Source organism: Mchenga conophoros, linkage group LG18 (genome assembly GCF_057382185.1).
Source record: "Mchenga conophoros isolate Kocher_MC1m ecotype Shallow Benthic linkage group LG18, M_conophoros_male_GT1.1, whole genome shotgun sequence".
Classification (NCBI taxonomy): Eukaryota; Metazoa; Chordata; class Actinopteri; order Cichliformes; family Cichlidae; genus Mchenga; species Mchenga conophoros.
The window spans coordinates 8,870,268-8,895,438 of NC_140543.1; the positions used below are offsets into that span (position 1 = coordinate 8,870,268).

The following is a 25,171-nucleotide window of genomic DNA, read 5'->3' on the forward strand; positions in this document are numbered from 1 at the left end:
CATCACTGTGTCAGTTAATAAATTAATACAGTGCATCACCATTTTCAAAAATTACCACAGTTAAGCAACAAAATACATATTATAAACTCATTCAGCTCTGCAAATAAGAGCACTTTTAAAAGGTGAACAATAGAGAGAGGAAGCACGAGTGAGGAGCTGAAACTCCGAGACAAACTGAAGCACACTTTGGCCCAAATCATTAAGCACAGTGTGAGAGTGGACCAGACGAGGAGTGGGGAGGGGGTCATTCATGCTCAGGAGTAGTAGTACAAGGCAACAGAAGCCATTGTGAGTACACCACTAATCCGCTGCCAGCCTCATATACAGTACAGAGATGGTATTGATCTTCTCTTAGCCAAAAGCAATCTTGTTTACAAGAACTGCCTCTAGATTATGCAATGCTATACGAAATGTTTTTGACCTAATAGGTTTTATTTTCGGTCATATGATACAAATACCAACTTCCTGTCATCGTTAAAATTTGTTGTCATTTATTTTTAACGTTTACGTCTGTAATTCAGACTGTGGACATCATGGGACGAACATTTTAAGTAGCTGGACAAAAATGAGAACCATACCATGAAAGAGAGCTTTGTGTTGAGAATGAGTGTGTTCAGCATTTCTACTGATTCTGCTTCATTCTTGCTGCAGAGAATAGAGTCCATTTCCATCTTATCAGTATTTTGTGTTATTTCTTTGTCTTTCCTGCTCAAATTGCAGAATAAGTAAAAAAAGACTGTGTTTGGTTCCCTTGTGGTGCAGGGCAGGTTATCAAAGTCTGCTTTCCCATCCACTGTGCTGTACTGTCATTTTTTTTTTTTTTACTATAATCTGCATAAAAAATTCTGGTTCCTGGTGTGTCTGCCAGCATAAATATAATACTGCAATTTGTAGAAGGCTATGGTAGAATGCAGTACCCCAAATTATGTAAAACTGCATTGAATTACTTATTTTGGGCATTTGTAGCTACAGTGCGGTTGTTCTGTAGATGGCACGGTAGGTGCCATATGCTGCTCTAAAGCCTGATCAGCTTCTCTCATCTTGTGCTATTAATTATGTGTCAAAGCAATGCTAATTAAACCAGGAGAGGAGCGCTCCTGCCATGTCCTTACCTTCAGGGTATTAGTTAGCACACTACACTGCTCTGCATTTCAATTAATCAATTAACAAGTCGGGCCACAGGCAGCTTTAAAACAGATATTGGCTGCTGTTGAATAATTCAACAGTTTTAATCAGCTTGTTCTGTCTATCAAGGCCGGAATATAAATCTTACATAATGTGTAAATGGAAAAAAAAAAAAAAGAGAACTGTTAGTGTATTTTTTGTTTACTGTTCATCTTTAGGGCATATGTAAGCAGTCACTGATTTTTTTAATGAGATCATTATTTTGTTTTTCTCCATTTTCCAGTCAACTTGCTACAGTAGCCATGTCTGCCTTTCATTTATTTAAGTGAACATTATCTCTTTATTTTAAGAATATGGAATCAATTGAAACAAAAAAAAAGAGATGCTCCTATTTAACATGATTAAATTTGCATTTGGAATTTTTTTAAATTGTTTTTTTTCTTTTTACAAGCAAACATAGAAGAAAACATTTTGAAGACTTATTTACCCCCAGAAAACATGCACAATTCAGTTTGTTTCGGTAAACTGACATCAGTGGATTTAGTAAAAAGATTGGACATTCATGAGATTCAAAGAAACTGAGGAGCTGTAGAGTCAACAATAGAGAGAAGTATCATTTGCCTGCTTGAAATGTCATTCTATTAGCTCATTAAAAGGCCCTTATTTATCATGTTGGGAGGTCACTCAGCAAGGCAAACAAATGAGGGAAATGGTGCAAAAAAGCAATGCAATACACAACAAGAACTAGACTAGGAAGTAGGAATACAAGCGAGAGAAGAAACTGAGGCAGAGATAAGAAATTGAGCAACCTTAGCTAGGAAGATGAAATGGGAAATGCAACTTTGAACAGCTGGAACACTTAACTGTGGAAAGTATCAAGACAGCCTGGCGAGTGACAGGGAAACAATAAAGTGTACACTGAGGAGACTGAGAACCGTGTGAAGAGACCTGAATTTATACATTTAAATCGGAAACCTTTTGAATCTAAACATAACATAATTCTAAACTATCAAACGGACATTTGAGTTTTTACTTCATTTTAATTTGGATTCACTTTCATTTTACTTGGATTTTTGAGCTGTGGTTTTTATTTGTTAACATTAACAATAGGTGGACTAGAGAGACAACAATGAGGAATGTTTGTTGAGTCTCTCAGCACAGTCTCAAGAGCATGGAGGAGATTCCAAGTGGCAGGTGGTTACTCTCGAAGGGCTGGACAGGGTTGCAGAAGATCCTTAACCCATCAAAAGGACCAGTGTCTGGTCCTTTGTGCAAAGACAGACAGGATGACCAATGTTGAAGTCCTACAAAATGATCTCCAGCAGGCCACTGGTGTGAATATCTCTGACCACGCAATCAGAATCAGACTTTATGAGGGTGGTCTCAGGGCCCGATGTCTACTGGGTCCTGTGCTCACTGCCCGGTACCTTGGAACCTGAGTGACATTTGCCATAGAATACCAGAAGTGGCAGGTCCACCACTTTTTCACAGATGAGAGCAGGTTCACCCTGAGCCCACGGGACAGATAGGAAAAGTTCTAGAGATGCCATGGAGAATGTTTTGGTGCCTGGAACATCAAGCAACTGTTTTGGTGGTGAGGTCAGTCATGCTATTTGGAGGCATATCCATGGAGGAACATATAGACATCTACAGATTAGACAATGGCACCCTGACGGCCCTTACGTATCACAATGAAGTCCTTGGACCCATTGTCAGATTCTATGCTGGTGCAGTGGGGCCTGGGTTCCTCCTGGTACAGCACAGTGCCCAGCCTCATGTGGCAAGAGTATGCAGGCAGATCCTGGAGGATTAAGGAAGTGATACTACAGACTGATCCTGACACCTCATGTTTTTCAAAACTTCCAGATTGCACCTCAAACTGTCCAGGAGCTCAGTGATGCTCTGGTCCAGATCTGTGAAGAAATGTATAACCCCAACAAAACAATGTCCTACAGCTGTTTTGGTGAGAAAAAAAAAATCATAAAAGCTCATGTGCAGCCTAACTCACAAGTGCACAGACATGAAATAAATTCAGTGATGATTCCAAATACTCTGTTATTTGGAAGACATGCATATATATACATTTTATTTCAGTGATGCAAAAAGCTGTAAAGCTAGCTGTAAAAATAACTGGTTAAGAAACAACTTTGTGGACCCACAGGGTGAACTGGGAACTAGACAGGCAAATAGTTGAGCGAGGCTTTGTTAAAGATTGAGGAAGAAGAGCTGGAGAGGCTGGAGAAAAGGCTGGCAGGCTATGGCAGACTGGGTGAACTGAACAGAGGGAGGGATGGCATGGAGCTGGTGAGGCTGGCAGGGAAAACAGGAGAGCAACAACAAGAGACAGAAGGGAAGGGGTAAAATAGCAGAAACAATAGCAATTAGTCAAAGGTGGTGCCAGTAGTATAGTCAATGAATTTGTCAAGCCATAATCAGAGGTAGTGATTTCACAAGAAAGCAAATTTGGGGCTGATTTCTGTTACATTGTAGTAAATGGTTTGTCTTTGGGATGTTAACTGTTTATTGGGCAATGAAAGCAAATGCATGGATGTGTTCTGCTGTGTAGAATAGTGCAGCTAAACTGGAACTCTGGCCCTTCTAGTAGTGTTTTTGCTCTTTTCTCAGGTCAGTTCTGTGATTTTATTGTCTCTTCTTGTTTTATTAGTTTCCCATAAAGTAGTGTTGAGTCAAAAGGAAAAAGGTAAACTTGAATACGCATCATTTTTTATTTCACCGCTACACCCAGGTTCAGCCTCTTTGGGTCAAGCTCGAGGCAGAAGTAGTGCAGATTAGTAAAATAAACATTGACGTTTTCTGCTTGAGGATGATTGTTAGCGCTCTGGAGCAAAAACAACCATCGCTGGAGCCTCATTATCCTGCTTACTGCTACGTGCTTTGAACGGCTAAATAAGTTGGCTCTGCTCATACTGACAGGCACTGAACTTTGGGTTTGTGGGGCTTATAGAGCTCTGAAGTGCAGCACCTTCTGTTTGCTGAGGTGATGGATGGAGCTCATCGGTATTCAAGGTCCTCAGCTTTGTCACGCACTCTGTGGGCACTTTCTATTCAGTAAAACAGTAAAGAAGTGGACAATGCAGGTGAATGAGCCGTGATCTCCCTCCTTGTCTCTTCAGTGCCAAGTATTAGTGTGCCTGTCAGTCAGTGGTGGTTAATTGTACTTGGCAACGCCGAGGCCTTGGCACTCCAGAGAAATTTTTTAATCTTTTGAGACTTTTTACTGCTGTCAGATTCACAGTTTATTCACCCTGAATAATAAAACTGACACTGTGGATGAATGGACAGGCGAAGTTTAACTCTCATACTCCTAAATCTAACTCAGGTACCAGAAATGATTAAATTTTCGGATGATGGAAGGATATTTTATTGAGATGAAACGTATTGTCCCATCACTCAAGTGTCAACATAATAGTTTTTTTTGTCAGTGGAGTTCTGCATTACAGTGGGAGCTTTCCTTCTTTTATTATTGTCACCTCAGGCAAAAAGAGCTGCTTTTCTCATCTGTGTTAGATAAGTGAATTGTGTTATTTTCCACCTTGATATTTTCTCCTATAATTCCTATACATTTTTATAGGCTAAAAAGGCAAATATCTGCAACCTGGATCACTCTCTTTTCAACATCCTATTCTACTCTCGGTGGCGTATTCTTATCTTGAAGCAAAACAGGTCTCGTTTCCCTGGTGTCGTTCGCCATAATAGGCCATCTAATGTCATAAAAATGTGTTCAGCTATTTGCTGTTGAGTGTTTTATGGCTCACACACCTTTAACTCCTCACTCCTGGAAGTCTAAAATGTAAATGTCAGGGGAGATGTGTTATTATGCGAGTCTACCCTCAATTAAATGTTGAGGCTAACACCAAGACAGGAGGTGTGCTTGTTTTCAGGAAGGTGCAGCAGTTTAATATTCAGAAAGGCTCTCTGTCCAACACAGCCAGGGTCAGTGTTGAGGTTCGTTGGCTGCAGGGCCAGCAGGTATTCAACATTTAGCTTCATTTTCTTCTGAGCTGTCTTTGTTTGTGCTCTACTGGTCACACTGTCAAGGATGTCGGCTCTTAAATGCCACAGCGCCGCTGAAGAAAACTGGCCAAGTGTTTTTAAACTCCCTCTTGTGAGTCTCCCTCTTGAGTGTTACTTCAGCGAGGCTGTGCTCTCACCACACATGATCTCCTCAGGGATCGCAGCACTCCGCGTTGTAGAGCCGTCCCTCTTATCTCACCTCTTCAGACTACTGTAATTCACCTGCTTTTCATACTGAGAGCTCTCCCAACACCCACAAGTGTGTGCCAGTGCCAGATCTGGATGAGTGAGACAAAAAGGGAAAACTTCAGAGGACAAAAGAGACATCTTCTAATGATTGTTGAATAGCTGGGTGGTATAAATATGTATGAATGTTCAATCAAATCAGATACTGTCCACAGAATTATGAAAATAACTGTGTGTAAAACAGGAAATTGCAAACTCTGAGGTCAGTACTTTGCAATTCATGTCTTATGAGCTCAAGGCTGCATGTTAAACCCAGTTGTTATTCTTTTTTTTTTTATATTAAATCTTTGATCTGTATGTTGACAAAGAGAGGTGATGTGCTTATTCTGGTCATCTCAGGTGATATCCATCTGTGAGCTCAGCAGCCCAACAAGCTGCTCAGACCTTCTGTTTATGAGTGGCAGCCATTAAGGGAAAAGGTGGCTTTTAAAACGAGGTGATCTTTGTCAAACAGTGGATGAACCCAAGACTAACATAAAAAAAAACATTTTACAAAGCTGGCCTAATATAGTTCAAAGATAAAAATATAGAATTCGAAATGAGCAGAATATAGTTTTTTCACAGCACTGTAATTATTATTATACTCGTTACCATGACTGACTGAGAAAGCAGCAGAAAACATTCAGAAAATGTCAGTCCAACTAGCTTCAGGCATACTTAGACTCGTTTCTACAATGAAAGCAGATCCCTGCTAATTTGGCAAAAGAGCTTGTTTGTGAAGTTTTTCTCAAACCAAAATTTCACTGAGAAAAACAGTTCACTCAGACACCAGCTACAGGAGCAGTCAGGGTTAAATGACACATTAATTTTAAAAGCTACCCCCAGATAATTGAGTGTTGTTAAAAGTACTATCAGCCATATTATGTTTCAAGCACCGAAGTCCTATATTTTGTTATTAATTTGGTCCACTTATTGTAATGACCTCTTACTTTCAAAACAGCCATTCAATAAGTTAAGACATGTGCCTTTTTAAAATTTTTCTACAATATGTCATTTACTAAATCTACCTGCCAGTGTTCATTTTGACAGCAAATATTGATTTAGTTTGAGTCATAGGCTTTTATTCTAGTTTTAGTCAACTAAATCCCACGATTGTAGAAGACTAAATCTAAAGTTGATTCAGTTGACTAATATATGAAGTGTAGAAGTTTAGAAGTTTTTTTTAATAACGTTTTTATCCGTTCAACACGGTTTACAAGGTATCTTATTTTCATCTTGATGCATGCTCAATCATCCAGGTACAGTGGGGCAAAAAAGTATTTAGTCAGCCACCGATTGTGCAAGTTCCCCCACCTAAAATGATGACAGAGGTCAGTAATTTGCACCAGAGGTACACTTCAACTGTGAGAGACAGAATGTGAAAAAAAAAATCCATGAATCCACATGGTAGGATTTGTAAAGAATTTATTCGTAAATCAGGGTGGAAAATAAGTATTTGGTCAATAACAAAAATACAACTCAGTACTTTGTAACATAACCTTTGTTGGCAATAACAGAGGTCAAACGTTTACTATAGGTCTTTACCAGGTTTGCACACACAGTAGCTGGTATTTTGGCCCATTCCTCCATGCAGATCTTCTCGAGAGCAGTGATGTTTTGGGGCTGTCGCCGAGCAACACGGACTTTCAACTCCCGCCACAGATTTTCTATGGGGTTGAGGTCTGGAGACTGGCTAGGCCACTCCAGGACTTTCAAATGCTTCTTACGGAGCCACTCCTTTGTTGCCCGGGCGGTGTGTTTTGGATCATTGTCATGTTGGAAGACCCAGCCTCGTTTCATCTTCAAAGTTCTCACTGATGGAAGGAGGTTTTGGCTCAACATCTCACGATACATGGCCCCATTCATTCTGTCCTTAACACGGATCAGTCGTCCTGTCCCCTTGGCAGAAAAACAGCCCCATAGCATGATGTTTCCACCCCCATGCTTCACAGTAGGTATGGTGTTCTTGGGATGCAACTCAGTATTCTTCTTCCTCCAAACACGACGAGTTGAGTTTATACCAAAAAGTTCTACTTTGGTTTCATCTGACCACATGACATTCTCCCAATCCTCTGCTGTATCATCCATGTGCTCTCTGGCAAACTTCAGACGGGCCTGGACATGCACTGGCTTCAGCAGCGGAACACGTCTGGCACTGCGGGATTTGATTCCCTGCCGTTGTAGTGTGTTAGTGATGGTGACCTTTGTTACTTTGGTCCCAGCTCTCTGCAGGTCATTCACCAGGTCCCCCCGTGTGGTTCTGGGATCTTTGCTCACCGTTCTCATGATCATTTTGACCCCACGGGATGAGATCTTGCGTGGAGCCCCAGATCGAGGGAGATTATCAGTGGTCTTGTATGTCTTCCATTTTCTGATGATTGCTCCCACAGTTGATTTTTTCACACCAAGCTGCTTGCCTATTGTAGATTCACTCTTCCCAGTCTGGTGCAGGTCTACAATACTTTTCCTGGTGTCCTTCGAAAGCTCTTTGGTCTTGGCCATGGCGGAGTTTGGAGTCTGACTGTTTGAGGCTGTGGACAGGTGTCTTTTATACAGATGATGAGTTCAAACAGGTCCCATTCATACAGGTAACGAGTGGGGGACAGAAAAGCTTCTTACAGAAGACGTTACAGGTCTGTGAGAGCCAGAGATTTTCCTTGTTTGAGGTGACCAAATACTTATTTCCCACCCTAATTTACGAATAAATTCTTTACAAATCCTACCATGTGAATTCATGGATTTTTTTTTTTCACATTCTGTCTCTCACAGTTGAAGTGTACCTCTGGTGCAAATTACTGACCTCTGTCATCATTTTAAGTGGGGGAACTTGCACAATCGGTGGCTGACTAAATACTTTTTTGCCCCACTGTAAGTAAATCTCCAAAAGTTGATTCTGTTCATCTGGACGTAGCGTTTTGTGGGAGAAATGTTTCGTCACTCATCCAAGTGACTTCTTCAGTCTCAGCTGAGTCCAGGTTTCCCCCAATCTTATGAACACATGAAAAGGGAAAGACCATCTCTGAATCGAGGAGGAGGCCTAAGGGTACATCTTTCACCATCTTACAATGCTGTGATTGCAGCCATCCCCCAACTCTCTGTGACAGGTACTCATGGCCAATGACCAGTGGGTTTTGATCAGTGGCTGTTGATCAATGGTCATGAGACTTTGCATAATTAAGATTAAGGAACTGACCTCCCAGCCCATTGTCAATTCAGTGGGCTGGTTTCAGTCATTATGCAAATGTACTATTTATAATGGGAAACCTGCAGTCAGCTGAGACTGAAGAAGTCACTTGGATGAGTGATGAAACGTTTCTCCCACTGAAATCGCTACATCCAGATGAACAGAATCAACTTTTGGGGTATCTTATTTTCATTGACATCAAATGAAACACATTTCCCTTCTGTCACATTTTCCTGAGAAACAGGGAGCATGGGAGTTAGCTGTACTCCCCGTCCCACCCTGTTTGTCTGCAGCAGATCAGATTTGTGTGTCTAACCTTACTGCACAAGGAAATTACTTGTAATTGGCTACTTTCCAAACTCGTCCCACCTTTCTACATAACTAGTTCTGATTTAAACTTGCAGAATAAATTTCATTTTCCTTTTTATTCGTGACAAAAATCTCAATACATTTTGTCATAGTCTTTGTCCTTCTTTTTTAGTTTTCATTCAATTATCAACTTGTTTTCTTTAGAAAAGGCCGCTGATGAAAACTATGATAAAAATTAACTGGTTTATTAAATTGACATTGCTACCTACAAAGTGAAATATATTGTCATGAAATGCCGTGTGGCAGGCACGAGATGAGGACTCAAAGTGCAGGACTCACAGACTCAAGGGATGAACTCGAAACCACAGCTTTATTTGCTGGTCACAGAAAAATGGGCATACAAAAAAAACTAAACTGGGAAACAACAAACTAAAACTCACAGGGAGATCCACACAGCAAGAGGGACGACGCGACACTGACTCAGAGAAACACAGGGTTTAGATACACTGGGAAGTAACGAGGGGAATGAGACAAAGGAGGGCACAGCTGGGAGAAATCAGGACTGATGAGACAAGCAAAGCAGGACGCATTCACATAAGACACGCCCCATCAAAGTAAAACAGGAAGTATCACACAGAGACGCAAACTTGACACGGTGGAGACAGCAACTAAGAAACACAGAGACATAAACCATAAGGCAGAGGACTCTAAGAACCAAAAGACACAGAGGGAAACTCAAACATGCAGACACAGACTTACACAGAACAGAGGGGACACAGAGAAACATGAAGGGCAAGGGATCGAAACTAGAAACCATAGAATAACTCACACAAGTACAATAATACAAAAATCACAAAGAACTAAACATGCTGGGTCAGGAGACCCAGGACCCTGACATATATTGTATGGACACTTGTTGTTTTGATGTTAATGCCAGAGCAGGCTTGCACCTCTTCAGTTATTGAGTCGGCAGACAGCACAACTTTCTGCTGTTTAGTGGTGGTTCCTAAACACACCAGTTTGCAATAATGTCTCGTACGGTTAATCATGGAATATCTAGGGGGGAAGAAATTTTACAGATTGAGTAGTTGTAACGATGGGATCCTATCACAGTACCATACTTGAACTCGGTGAGCTCTTTCAAATAGTCCATTCTTTCACGAATATTTGTAAACGCATACTTTACCCATTTTTTTTGTCCATATAGAGTGTGTTGAATATGGATATTATGAAATCTGTGTCACTCACTCATTTAAATGGTGTGGTATTTCTCATCAACAAGTAAAAGCACTGGGTCTTGGTGAATATTGGGAGAGCGGATGAAGACCTTGTGTTGTTGAGATGAAGTGCACTGATGTTGACAGAGTAATCGAAACTAAAGCCTTGTTGTCAGAGTTGTGGGGCCAGATTGGACTGCTGCGTGAATCATAGTAATTGGCTCTTGTCTCAGTGGTGGAGAACAACATCCATTAACAGAGAGGATTTAGAGGGAGGAGGTGTTAGTTTGGCTTTAGCTTATGTTTGCAGCTTGAGAGGAAAACGATGAATATTTATGGGGCTGAATCTGTGTGTATATCTGTGAGATACGATTACGCCGTGCAGACCAACGACAATCTCGTAAAACTAAAATTTAATTTGTATTGTGTGTTGATTTCTTGGTTAGTAAATTGTTACTCCATATATTCAGTTTTACTGCCTTTAATCTGGGGTAGGCTCTGGGCTGTTTTCAGGCTTTAGACACACTGGTTTCCACTGTTTTCTCCAGACCAGATGAGATGACCAGCATAAAGAGTAAGAAAGTATTGGGTGTTGCAAAGAGTTAAGTAGATTTTACTTGGGCCAGCAGGGTTTAAATTCAGGGTGAAACCAACATCGGGACTAGCTTAATTTTAGCACAAAGCCTCCTACTTGTCTGGTGGGAGAGACTGAGAACAGAAGGAGAGCTGCAGGAGATGGAAAGCTGTCTGTTTTCCAAATTCTGGCTTTTTTTTGTTTGTTTGTTTGTTTTGTTGTTTTCTGCTCACCTCAGGTTCAATTAACTGTCAGAATTAAGTCTGTAAAAAAATCATTATCTACAAATAATGAGATGAAATAATATATACATAAACAAGCAAACAATCAAATGATCTTCTTCATCATTAGTGATGTGATGTTTTGATTGCAGGACATCATCTGTAAACCAAGGTTTCTTTTGACAACACCGATTCATCCACATCAGTATCCAGCCTGTAATGAGTCACTCAGGATGCCATTCATCTCCACAAGGCGACATGATTGCAACATTCATTTATCTATCGAGGCAGAATTACACCATTTACTCATCCAACTGGACATTATTAGACTGTTCATTCATCTAATATGAGGCCATTACAGCTGAAAGACCTGTTTCAACCCAGGGAACATTAAACCTGCTTCTCAATGATTAGACTCCACTCTGCCACTCATGTTGTTATACTCAGAGTCGATAGGATTGATGAATAGCTGTCGTATGAAACACTCATTAGATGTTAGCTTTTCAATTTTAAGGACTGTTTGCTTCTCCAAGTGTTGTCTGAAGGCATTAAAAGCCCCTCAGCCATACCGGATAAATCAAAATGCACAGCGATCAAGTTGAGAGCAACACAGCATGTCTTTGATCCTGAAAAGGCGATCATTTGAAGCTCCTCTCCTGCTGTTTATAACAATTCAGTGGTTTTTACACATGCTAAGAGATGTAGGCTGATCCATTTCCAATTGCATCTGATACTGTGATTTCCTCAGCATGGTTTCTGTTGTTTATCTCTGTTATATGAATCACTCAGACGCGTCTTCGACTCCGAAGATGAGCTTAGAGACTGTAATCCAATCTCTTTTAAGATTTTGATTGGTTCAGTGAGAGACTGGAGATGAATGTGACAGGCATGTTCTGACATTAAACTTACAACTGATAACACCTCCAAGCACTCTGTGGTATCTTAATGAGACAAATTAAAAAAAAGTTTGCTTTAGCGAATAGTTACACAATTTGTGGAGCTCATGTCTGGGCAGCATGATGCACTGTTCAGACTAAAGGCAATCTCAAAACAAACATTCATTACACACATTGTTTTTTATTGTATAGTATGTTAGTTTATAATTCAATGGGGGAAATGATTATTAGTTTATCCCCTGTTTGTGAGTTTGCTCTCTTACAGAAAAATGAAGAGTCAGCAGTATTTATGGTAGTTTAATTTTAACCGAGAGGGACAGAATATCAACCAAAAATCCAGCAAAAAGTTATACATTGACTTGCATAAATAAATATTTGATCTCCTGGAATCGACTCTGAATTCTGACCTACAGATTCCTACAGATGAACGTCTAAATGACTCAGGAAAGTCTTGTAAGAAAGTGATGTGCTCTGATGAAACCAAAATTGAGCCCTTTAGCATCGACTCAACCCGCTGTACTTGGAGGAAGAGAAATGCTGAGTATGACCTAAAAATTGCTATTCTTACATGTAAGCACACCAGAAAACAGAAAGCATAATGTTTCCAAGCGTACAGAATGACTTCACTGCATTGAGGGGACAACTTGCATTGTAAAATCTTCCCGCAGCCAGATCACTTAAGATGTGTCTTTAATAGGACTTCCAGCATAATCATGATCCAAAAAAATACTTCCAAGTCAATGAAGGAGTGGCTAAGGAAGACGCACATTAAGCTCATGAAGTGGCCTAGCACCTCTCTAGCTCACAATCCTATAGAAAATCTGCTGAGTGAGCTGGAGCTTCAAGTTGCCAAGCAGCAGCCAAGAAACCCAAAAGATTTAGAGTTTCTGAGAGACTGGTCAAAATCCATTCTGATGTCCAATTATCAGAAGTTAAATCAGAAAAATCATCAGTAGTTAATGCGAGATTCTCTCAGGGCAAATTTAAACCATAGGAAACCAGAAAAACTCCCAAGAGGCTGAAAAGAAGAGCATAACATTAGTGTCAGTCCCAAAAAGTTGATTCTGTTCATCTGGACCTAACATTTTTAGTGGGAGAAGCATTTCATCACCCATCAGTGTATTTAGAAAAGCCGATGATACTCCACGTTTTACAGTTGGTCCAGAATCAGACCTGTTTGCATTACCCAATCAGTGGATTTTCCTCATGTGTTACAAAGATGATTACAACAGCTACACAGTATTAGATCATTTTGAGGAAACACATGTAAATGTAAAGGAATACAAACATTAATGTTAAATTAATATTTATTTCATCTAGGACTAACAACGCATATGCCAACAAAAGTGCAGTGAACTGAGAGTAATCATTCATTTGATACATGATTTAGAAATACAATTTAAAGATACGTGATGGGTCACATATCGGTCATGATGCACACCTCTTCATAGTTTCCTTCATTTCCATTTCGTCTGTAGTGCAGAAGATATTGAAAGCACAAACATACAACCTCTTATGAATCTTTTTGACTATTTTGAACAACAAACTTTTCACAATATTTTGTATGAAGTTCTAACCTTGCATGTTTTTTCTGCTCTTTTTTTATCGGTGACAGAGGTGTGTGACAGACCACTGGTCTCCAGCCTGCCTCCATCATCCTTCAGGAGCTCTTCACAGCTGTCCACCAGCCATGCGCCTGGCTTTGCCAAACTCAACAGAAGAGACGGTGAGGTTTTACTGTTGTTGGGGAGTGGGTCATTCACAGATACCTGTTGTGCTTAATGAGTAGGACTTTGGCTGTGGATTTGTTTAAAGTGCTGGAGGTTCAAAATAATTGTGTTTCATGACCTAATTCTTGTATTTCACATGCTTTGTCAAAAAACGTTTCCTTATGTATAGATAAATGGTAAATGAACCTTGATGTTTTTCTTTGCTGTCTTGAAGATATGATGGGGCCCGATTATTCAAGATTTTGTGTTGGGGGAGAGTGGTCAGATTAGAGATTAAATCTGTTAAATCTTCTATGCAGTCAGGAGATGCATGAAAAATGATGAAAGGGCTCATTTACATTTTGAGAAAAGCTAATCGAGTCTATTAATAAATAAAGTAAATACACTGAAGTTGTTCTTTTCAACTTCTACATGTCTGTTTAAATCACCCCCACTATAGTTAATATACCTGAACTGAGAAAGGCAGGATCGGCTGTGGAACAGCCTGGCTGTGTAGTGCAAGGCAGTGCAGGAGGCCATGGAGAAGCTCAAGAAGTTTGGTTTCTTTGTAAGGTTGTGGAACCGGCCAGTGGAGATGCAGGTTTCTTTTGGGAGCCTGGCTCAGTTGAATTTCCTGGAATGGTGCGATGGTGAGTGGAGTCCTGTTCATCCAGGATGCTGAATTTGTTGGGGCTCATTTCAACCACAACAACCAAACAGTTAAAACAGCAAAGGATTAAAGAGCAGGTAAACAGATTCACACGATAACACCTACATGCCGGCAGATACTGAAAGCCGACATCTCACAGATTCTAAAACTGCAGGTTTCGTTACTCTCCAACCAAAATTCACTGAACCAGCAGCATAAGATCAAAACTATGCTTCACGTTTGAAAAACATTGTCATGAATTTCCTGTTACTTTGGCTATTTTGCTTCCAACACAATAAAATCCCACTTCCTGCACAGCTCTCTCTGTGTACTTCAAGAACAGTTTCCCATCAAAAATCCCTATTCTGCATTATTTGCTTGCTTATTGTGCACCAGTCAAATGTTTGTACAGTGTTGTTGGGTGCTGTTTTTGTTTTGTTTTTTTGATGACCTCCAACAAGAAAGCAAATTTCCTGGCCAGGAAAATCTCCTTCATATTTTTCAGTGTTTTATCCTCAGTCACATTGACACAAAGGCATCTGCTGTGACGCTTGCAACTCTGATGAAGTCTCACAAGTGTCAGCTTTGTTTTTATACCAAGTTTACACTGAGTATGTAATTGCAGAGAAATATTCAAATACGTTTGAATTAAATATTTTTAATATACAAGGTGTGAAGGCTTATTTTGACACTACATATACAAAGACAAATGATCATAATAATATTTCTGAGTCAAAATTAAATTGAATTGGATTAAATCAGGACCTTGTGAATCAGGATTGAATCAGTTGTAGAAATGATACCCAGCCCTACTGATAATCTCACTACAGATGAATACTGGCCAGGTTTTTCTAATCCTTATTATTTATTTTATTCAATGTTTAAATATAGTGTGTACAATAATATTTTTTATATACACACAGTAGTAGAAACTTACTTGGCAGACAGAGAGTTAAATGTGCTTTAAAAACATAACATTTCTTAAATGTAGATGCAATGATGCAAATGATCTTGTGGATCTGTTTGTTGGTATGATGCTTCTTGAGTGGGGAATAGCATTTTAAAATAGAGGCGTTGCTCTGCAGCTGTGGAGATCAGCTGAAGAAATACTTTTGTGAAGCTCTGGCCTCAAAGCACAAAACACCAAACAGGATTTTTTTCCTTACTTGATTTACTCAGACAAACAGACAGCCCACTGGTGACTAGTTTAGAGGTAGACAGAGGATCAGAATAATTTATAAGACGAGACAAAACAGAAGAATACGCACCAGTTGCTTTGTCTTTATTCTCTGTTGATGCCATTTGTATTGGATGCTGATACTAGAAGGATAGCTGTGTGGTGTTTGTTTGTCCAGCATGAAAACCCAGCAGGGAATCTTGTGTTGGATGCTGATGTGAAGCTTCGACAAAATGAAGATTGTGGTTTGTTGTGGAGCGTTCTGCAGGGAGCAGGCTTCAGTGTTTTATCCTGACATCAAAGCTCTAAATCAGCTGGGAGGGTGAGATGGGTTTAATCTGGATCTGAATGATTTCCACCACCTGGGAAACAAAGAATCCGAGCATGGAAAAATTGTGCTACAGCCGAGGCTGTTGCCAATTTGTTTTCCTGTCTTACAAGTCAACGACTTTGCTCTGAAATGTTGCTTAACTTTAGGTTAATGACAAATCAAGTTCTCTTTTCATTGTATTGCATAAATGATGGTTTGAAAAGTGTAGAGATTTTGGCAAGTCATAGAGCAAAGGTGACAAGAAGTTAAAATGAGGTAATAAATGCAGACACCCCGACAGTTTGGAAAATCAGCTGGAGATAGTGTTAATAAAATTTACTGGAGAACAAAGTGAAAAACTTAACGGGTTTAAAATCAAATCCAAATGGTAACACAACTCAAAAGAAGAAACATAAAGGCAACCAAAGATGGGTGAGCAGGTGGACAGCAAGGCTCACAGAGACGGGGAGGGAGACAAGATGATGTAGGGCTGACTGAGAAATAAAGGAAGGATAGAAGCAATTAGGATATCACAGGTGTGAATTACTTTCAAAATAAAATTCCTAATAAAAATTAGTACGGTTAGCACTGTTGCCTCACAGCAAGAAGGTCCTAAGTTTGACACCACCACCACCACTCCTTTCTGTGTTCTGAGTTTGCATGTTCTCCCCGTCTTTGTGTGGGTTCTGTCCAGGTCCCCTCAGTCCAAAGACATCCACTCAGTAACTGTTGGATCTAAACTGGCGATAGGTGTGAATGTGAGTGTGAATGGTCTATCTCTCCGTATTAGCCCTGCGTCGGATTGGCGAAATGTCCAGGGTATACACTGCAGTGTTCAAGATCACAGGCAGAAAAAGTAAAATAGGAACTAGAAACAGTGACTCTCAAGATGAAAGACAATCTAGAATGGGGGAAAAAAGATCTACCGCCTTATATTTTTTATTTTCCTCAATGTGATTAAGTATATCAGTTTACCATTACCATAAAAAGACCAAACTTAAATTAGTAATGGATACCATTTACTTGCTACAGTTTCCCAAGTCTGCTATTGTTCTTTCTGGCACACTGTCACACTGCTACGACTTACTGGCATCCTTACATAGAGCATAATTTTGGTTAATGAACTGCCTGTGCTTTTCCTGTTATTGGCATGTTCTGAAAAAGGCCTTTTTTCCCCACTATGTTGTCCTTATTGGTGGTAGTGGAAGTGATGTCACTGACTTTTGACTGATTTGTGAAATAAAGACTGCAGGAGGTAAACAGCAATCAAAGGACTTTTTTTCAGTCTTTGTGGCCGGAGCTATTTGTGAGTTTATTCTGGGATGAAATTAGGGTGTAATTTGACCGGGTCTACACGTCCCTGCTTCTTCTAAAGGATTTTTTTTAAGCCCGGTGGGGATAAAAATGTATCCCCCTCTGATTTTAACACCCTGAAACACTCTGCAGTACAAAGACATTGACTTTCACTTCCAGAACTTGTGATCCTGTGACTGCAAACAGGACACTGTTGGGAGGATGATCTGTTTCCTATTCCATTCATCTTTGATTATGCCACCATTATACCACTGCTGTTTCAATGTGAAAACTATCACTAACTAAATAAAAGAAAAAAAGAATTTTGTATATCAGATTTTACAACAGACTCACAAAAAAAAATCCATCCATCCATTCGCTTCCGCTTATCCTTTTCAGGGTCGCAGGGGGCGCTGGAGCCTATCCCAGCTGTAATAGGGCGAGAGGCGGGGTACACCCTGGACAGGTCACCAGTCTGTCGCAGGGCCAACACACAGAGACAGACAACCAGTTGCACTCACATTCACTCCCGCATTCACACCTATGGGCAATTTAGATTGTTCAATTAACCTATCCCAACAAAAAAGAAATCCAAAACACAAAATAAAAACTTGAATGACTACCGACAACCAACCGCATATTTGATTTTATAGACTACATCAGCTTCCCTACCGCCTTTTATTTCAACTTGTTAAATTGCAGTGCAATTTAACAGCAGTAAGGGTGCTGTTTGCAACATCCTGCTTTTTATGAAGGGCATCTCTGAAGAAGTGTTAAGGACATGGTTTGTTGGCTTGGCAAGTGATGAAGCAGCAGCTGTAATGAGCCAATAGAGAGAAGCACCCACATTTCTGTGTGTGGGAAAAATCCACCATAATCCCACTGTCATTCACTGCATCATTCATAGTTAGAACCTGTGGCCCATGATGCTGTAAAACACATTAGAGTTGATATGATCTGTGCCTTAATGTAACCAAGTAGTTTTTTTTGCACAAACCTAACCAAATAAGAACTCTACATATTTGTCCTTTTTCATTCAATGTGGCGCCTTCTCCAGGGTCACAGCCTTGGTAATTATGCCAATAACTCCACGTCATCAATTTTAATCTATAATAGACATATATTTAATATTTACACTAACTCTTTAATGTTTAAAACTTCACTTTTGAATTCAAAGCTAAAGTACTTTCAGGACATGAGTGTGTTCTACTCGTGCAGTGCCAAAATGCAGACAGACTAACTTAACAACTTGTTTTGAGCACGGCTTAGAATTTAGTCTAGGAAAAGCCACTCTACATGCTAATAATTTATCAGTATTGCTCCCTCAAGCGGCCAGATTCTTGATTAATTAAAAATGATAATTAATGACAAATTCAGTGCCATGAATGTCAGGTCATACACGATACTCGTGGATCATAACTGTAAAAAATAATCAGTAAAAATCACGTCAAGTTGCAAAAACGCAGACATTAGGAGTAGGAGGGTAATGAATGGCCACTGTGCTGCTGATGGCTTCATAAATCAGGTTCAGCTGTCATTCTACTACTGCATTTTTCAAATCAAGTTGTAGTGGCAGATCAGGAGAGCCGTGTGTGTCACATTTCCTTCCCAGCTGTATTAACGGTGCAAAGCCCACACGATCCCGGCTGTTTGCTGAGGAAATCAATGAATTAATGAATGCCTCCGTCTCATTTTCAACTCCTACTGCTGCTTCTGCGGCTGCTGATGCTGCAAAAACTCTGGCTGCTGTAGCTGTTCTCAGAGGAGCAGCTTCCCTTTCAGTTCATTTACTCACTAAATGAACAGAGATTATCAAAGCCCTGAAATACCTTTTACATATAAATGCATGTATTATTAAATTTGGGCTTTAACTTCAAAGACTTTTTGTTATTAGAGATGGCTGTAGCTCAGCAGGTATAGAGCAGGTGCTCTACTGCTTGACTACATCATTGATTTGCTTGGCTTGCTTGACTCCAGCAATGACAAAAGTGGTTGCTAATGCTTAACTTTAAAACCTAGCCATAAATTGTAAAACAGCTTGGAGACATTGTTGCTGGTGGTGATAGTCTTGAGCATATATCCAAAATGTACTGTGTAGAGTTATTTGTGGCCAGTGGTTTATGAAACTATTTCAGTGCACTGTTACATTTTTCTGTTTCTTCAGAGAATAAAGATCTAATGTATAACTTATTACTCTCATTTTTATTTTCATGTCTATTTAAGCTTAATTTATAACAGTATTTATAACAGTATGTTTGCACTGAAGCACCGCAGCAATTTCCTAATGTTGTAAACCCGCTCAACATTTGGCAATAAAACCCTTTCTGATTCTGATTACACAAACTTTCCATTTTCAAACAATGTCAGGCCTTTGTGTTCAAACAGGCAGAAATATATGATATATGAAATACACGGGAACACATAGGTACATTTAAAATTTCTGTCTCTGCTCATTAAAAAACAACTGAAAAAATAGCTGATATAAATTTAAATGACGTCCCCTTTGTGAAACACGTAGTGTTCAAGCACTCTTGGCTTCTTGCACATGCTCGCTCTCTGCGCAGGTTTGAGTTTGTGATGAAATCAATGTGCAAATGCAGGACGAGCATATGCGTTACTGGATTCAGCCAGCCATTTTTTGCCACTTTGTGGGACTCAGTTGAGACGTGAAGTGTGCTTGGCAGACTTGCTGAACAAATAAAAACCACGTCTGAAATGACGATGTTATTGTTTGCCACATAGTTTTATCACACAAAAAGCTCAGCTAAGCAGTGATAAATGTGTTTATATGTTGTGTATCGCTTCAGAGCGATATACACATTCTTGTTTTTATATAGATGGCAGATTCTTTTGAAAGGTGGCACACTCAATATTTTTTGCAGTCACTGTATTTTTACATCTGGGTGCAGAAAAGCCTGAAAAGCTCTGGCAAGAGGCTCGTTGAAGATAAATGTCTGTCTTACCAAAACCTGTGGGATGAATCACTCACTATTCTGGGCTCCCCACCTCTCTGTTTAGATCTTCCTTCATTTTGATTTCTGTTCTTACAGTTTATCGCTCATTTCTCACATAAGCCTCTTTTTTTATCCTTGTAGAATTTTTACCCCCCTTTCCCATCCATCTGCTTTCCGTGTTTTAAATGAGCTTCTTAGAAGTTGTCTCCTTTTCTTTGCAGTCTGTTTTCTGGTGTAGTCATTAGTTTCACTCCGTCTGCAGTAGAGCTGGGCGATATATCGAGTTTTTAAAAAATATCGATATATTTTTATACGAGATATAAGATGTGACAATATCCTTTATATCGATATAGTCTATGTTACGTTATAATTATACTTGCGGAGCCGCAAGTTTGCCTCTCTTTCGTCCACTTTCGTCTTTACGCAACGTTACTCGGCCTCGCCTCTCCTTCACTGAACACAACTCCCCCTCCTCCCCCATCGCTTCACCTGCAGGAAGCGACAAGATGGACACGGCAAATCCGTTAACGAGTTACTGCGCATCGCCCCGTGCGTGGGGCTGGACGGCGTCAACGTGTTAGCTAGCTAACCACGCTAACGCCATGCAGCCCAGAGGGGCTGCACGGACTAAAATCCTTTCATTTTCTCAAAAGTTGACAGCGCGCCTTATGTATGAATTCTGGTTGTGCTTGATGGCCGCGCACCGATTTTATGTGGAACACGGCGCTCAGCAATCTGTCAAAAAATGTTTTAGCACGACTTTGGTAAGCTACGGAGCTGCAGCGCTTGATGGATTGTCGGAGCATTACGGCTGAGCCTCGCGGAGTGATACGTACTGTGCTTCAACGTAATATTACCTTACTGTGTATAAGGACCATAAATGGCACCTGTTAAGAGACGTGGTTGCGAAGCGGATTTCAAACTCCAGGTTGTCAGTCACGCAGTACAAGTTGGGAACAGAGCAGCTGTAAAATCTGTCCTTGTTATAGTGCTCGTCTTTTAGTTTACATTTTGACTGCACATTTGTGAGCTTTTTGTTATGCACAAAAACAACATTGTTTTCTTTTATTTATGGAGCATTATTATTTAATAAATGCTCATAATTTATTTTTGAGTAAATTTTATGTACATCTGCTCTATGTTAATAAAAGTGCCTGTGTGACATCTGGGACACAGCTTTGACTAAGAACTCTCTTTTTGTTCTTACTTTATGGCTTTAAAAAAAAAAAAATCGAGATATATATCTTATATCGCCATCCAGCTAAAAAATATCGAGATATGAATTTTGGGTCATATCGCCCAGCCCTAGTCTGCAGCCACATTTTCATCAGTAAAAACTAATTTCGTCAGCCACATCTTCTTGCCAAATGTTAATAGCAGTGTTCGTGTTCTTTTCTCGGGCAGCGCTGACAATTATCAGTAAAGCTGCTGCAATTATGCTGGAATAGACGTTAAGACTTATTGTGCCACTGTAATCACTTTCTCAGTGAATTTGATTTAAAATGCGAATTTAACTTTAATTGGAAACCTGTTGTGTTTACGAATTGCCAACTAATCAAGTACTGATTTACGCCTGTCTCTGTGTGTGAGTGTGTGTGTGTTCATTGTTCAAAGTTCCAGTATTACACTTGAAGCTTGAGGGGAAATAGGCTGGAGTTTCCCTGCAGGAGATATCCAATGTTTCCCAGCCTGCTGCTGCTACATCGAGCCCATTAGCCCTTCTGTTCGTCTGACATGTCATCAGGCTGCTGAAATTACCATCCAGGCTTGCTATTCTCATGTAAATGATTAACCTTCATTCCAGGTCTGTCTTTCCCATTCAGCTCCCTGTCTGTCTGTAGTGTTGTCTGTTCACTGTGCTGCCTGTCTCTTAAGGTAACAGCTTGCCTCTTCCTCTGCCTGTCTCTCCTTTCAACTTTTGACTTTTCATTTTGCTCATGTCTATCTCTGTATGTTCCTGTCTGTCTTCTGTACCTGTCAGGTGGAATTTCGGTGCATTATTAATGATTCAGTGGTCCTTTCTTTGCTTATCCATCTATCTGCTTCTTATAGCTGTGCTTCTGTCCGCAGTGGCTTCATGTCAAGCTTGGTCTCCCTTCAGCAGTAAAGCAGAAGGGCAACTGTGCAGCCTGAGCAGCTTTTCTCTTCACCTATTACATACACTCCTTAATGCTCTAGTAACGGGACAAATTGAGTTGGTTTCAGGTGTCAGTCCTTACAGGTTAACTGGATTCAGTTGGTATCAGGGACAAACCTGTCTCACATTAGTTGTATTAAGTCTTTGTTGAGAAGAATTTTCCAGAAAAAAACAAAGTCTTATACTATGTATGATTATTCGGGGACTTTCTGGGGAAAATTAGGATAAAGTTTTCTGGAAACCAATTTTCAATTTAATTTGCAGCTAATTAGGGAGAATAAAGATAATGGTCAGTTAGTTCAGCTGCTTTTAATGAACCCCAATTAACTGGTAGCATAACCCAGAAAGTTTTTAGTCAATATACATTACGCTAACAGAAAGCACAAAAGATGAGTTAATTCACCAAGCATTTAATTGGGATTGCCTGTGCACTATAATACAATCCCTTACAACAGTGCCATGAATTCTACCTATAAATGGAGCCTGTATATTTGGCTTTTTTGACATTGTCCAAAAGCTGATAATTCTATAATCTAGTTTGCAGTGGGTGGTGGTTTGTATTTCTTTTCACTGCTATAATGCACTCTATTCAATAGGAGTCTCTCACCGTCTGAAATGGGGGCAAAAATATTCAGCTGGTGTTGTTCGTAGCATGTAAATGACTTTTGACAGCTGCACAATTTAATCATCTGCCTTTCATGCAAGTCTTTTATCCTGTGGATGAGTGGAAACTGACAATATATCTCTCGCTTAGGTTCCAATGTAGGCTTGGGTAACATTCATTGTCTTCTTCCTAAGGCAGTGTTGTTGTCACAACACTATCCAGCTGTAATTGGCATTTTTGGCACAGCATCAGAAATCTCTGTCCAGAAGAGTGAAGCCTCAGCCTCTGAGGCCTCAGATAGGGAAAGGCTGGAGTGCCCATTGGGAATGAGTTACAGCCCCATGTGGAGAATTTTACATGTCTAGGCGTATTGTTTATGAGGTGTGAAGCTAGGAGAGGGTTATTAACAAATGGACTAGTGTAGCGCCTGCACTAATGTTGGTGAGCTGTAGCTGTTGATTTACCAGTTGATCTGCATTCCTATCCCAACTTATGGTGACAACCTGTGGGTAGTGACTAAAGGATGCTTGTGGAAGACTGTGCCAGACGCTTGTGGTGGGATTTATTAGGAGAGTTTAGTCATTTAAGAAGAGGTCAAAATAGAGTGGCTACTCTTCCATGTCAAAAGGAGCGGTTTCGGTTTGGACATCATCTAGGTGAGGAGTTTTGAGTATAGAGATTGACAGACCACGTGACTTTCGTGCATTGCATGCCAGGAACTCGTGGCAAAACAATCCAAATACTGCATCAAATGCAAGCATTTGCAGCACCGCAAAACGTTCATTCTCCGGTTCCAATACCTTCTTGCTTGTTCTTTGTCCCCCAAAAAAGTTATGTACAAAATGAATGAGAACAATGCCGGTCCGTACAAAGACAGACATGATGAAAAGTCAAAGAAAAGATACGAGGAAAAAATCAAAGGAGTGAAAGGTTTAGACCCGTACGAGCACACAGAGTGGACAAAATACGTTAGCGTGCTGCCCAACTTTCACCACGCTCATATTTATAATTATACGGTTCTTGGAGTGAGTGCATACACTCATGAAGTTTAGTAACTTCAGGTCACTGCAACAAGCCCAGGTACAGTTTACCAACGAATGGGTACAGGACCTTGAAATGCACCGCGTAGAACGAAAGACCATCGTACCTATCATAAGTTTACCAGTCTCACAAATCGTCTTCATAATAGGACCTTTAAGCTCAACGGTAATTAATTAGTAGTGGAAATAATTTCTGGTACGCATTACAGAAATGTAGCAGTGACAATAATGCTGTAATCGCACTGGGCAATTGGTGATACAAAAAAAAAACCTGTTTTACCCTGTGAATAAAAGTATGTGTTTTTGTCAGTGTACCATGGTAATAACAGAAGCGAAACGCAATATTGTGTCAGGACAATTCACTATTTATGCACAATAAACAAAGGAGCATTGCGCGGCAATTTCTGTTCAGCGCCAGACTTGCTTGTAACCTATATCACCAATTATGTTATGAAAAATGACGTATTAACTACTACAAAACACTGACCTTTGTGGGAATGCTTGGAGCAGACTAACCTGTGAGCTGGAGTGTTCTGGGACGTTATATTTGGTCTTTGAATGGCTGCAATCCAGGCCACCCGTCGCCTGTTTGTTACTTCGGAAAGATGGCTCGAACAATTTCTCTTCAACGACGTAATCCGATAACAACCGATCTCTTTACCCGTCGGCTTCCCGTGGCTGTCATGCGACCGGCTATTGCAGTTAATAATACAACAGCTTCTTGCCATTTTTTGGGTTTCTTTTTATCGCTCTGTAACTGATTTCAATTGAAAGCCTGCGTGCGCTAGTACCTCTTGCCACGAGTTCCCAGAATCCTTTGCAGTTTTACCCCTGAATGACGTCACATTTTCAATCTCTATATGCACCCAGGACAGCCTGGAAACACCTCAGTGTACACCTTGAAGACCAAAGCATGTGGCAATTAAGCAGGATAGCCACAGACACATCACTTAATAGCTGTACCTTTTGTCTATTAAAACATAATAAAATAATAATAAAAAAGTAAGATTTTTCAGTTTGAATGGGTAGTAAACTGTGTTTTTTTTTTCACCTAAACTTAACCAAAAAGTTACAAAAGAACAATGTAAGCAAAAAATAAAAATCCCATACACTCTAAAAAATATTTTGTTGCCTCAACTTAAAAAAGTAAGGTAACAATTTCCACTCAGCTTTTTAAGTTACAAATTTTGCATATTATTAAGTAAATTCAGCAAGTAATTTTTAGGTTTGGCTAACTCAACTTGTTTAACAAACCAACATGATTTACCTTGACCTCCACAAGCATAATTAAGTTTATTCAACCTAATATTAATTTAAAATTTCTGGTAAAATTAAGTTGAGAAATTACATTAGTTGAGTTACACCAACGAACTTTTTTACATATATCCTACTCACAATTATCCATGCCAATTAGTTTAGGTTTCTATAGTAGCTTTTCTAAAAATCACACAAAGCCATTTCACTTATTCCAATTGATTATTTTATTACAAAACATTTTCAAAGTAATACACT

At 39.9% G+C, this 25,171-nt stretch overlaps 1 protein-coding gene across 3 annotated transcripts in view; it reads left to right on the plus strand.

Annotated features, from left to right (window-relative positions):
- Positions 1-25,171, plus strand: part of LOC146553161 (contactin-associated protein-like 4) — a 137,909-nt gene that overhangs the window by 29,643 nt on the left and 83,095 nt on the right. For all 3 annotated transcript variants that reach the window (XM_085253519.1, XM_085253521.1, XM_085253520.1), the window contains exon 2: positions 13,402-13,512. In XM_085253519.1, the coding sequence (XP_085109645.1) occupies positions 13,402-13,512 (111 nt within the window). The remainder of the gene's footprint in view (positions 1-13,401; positions 13,513-25,171) is intronic.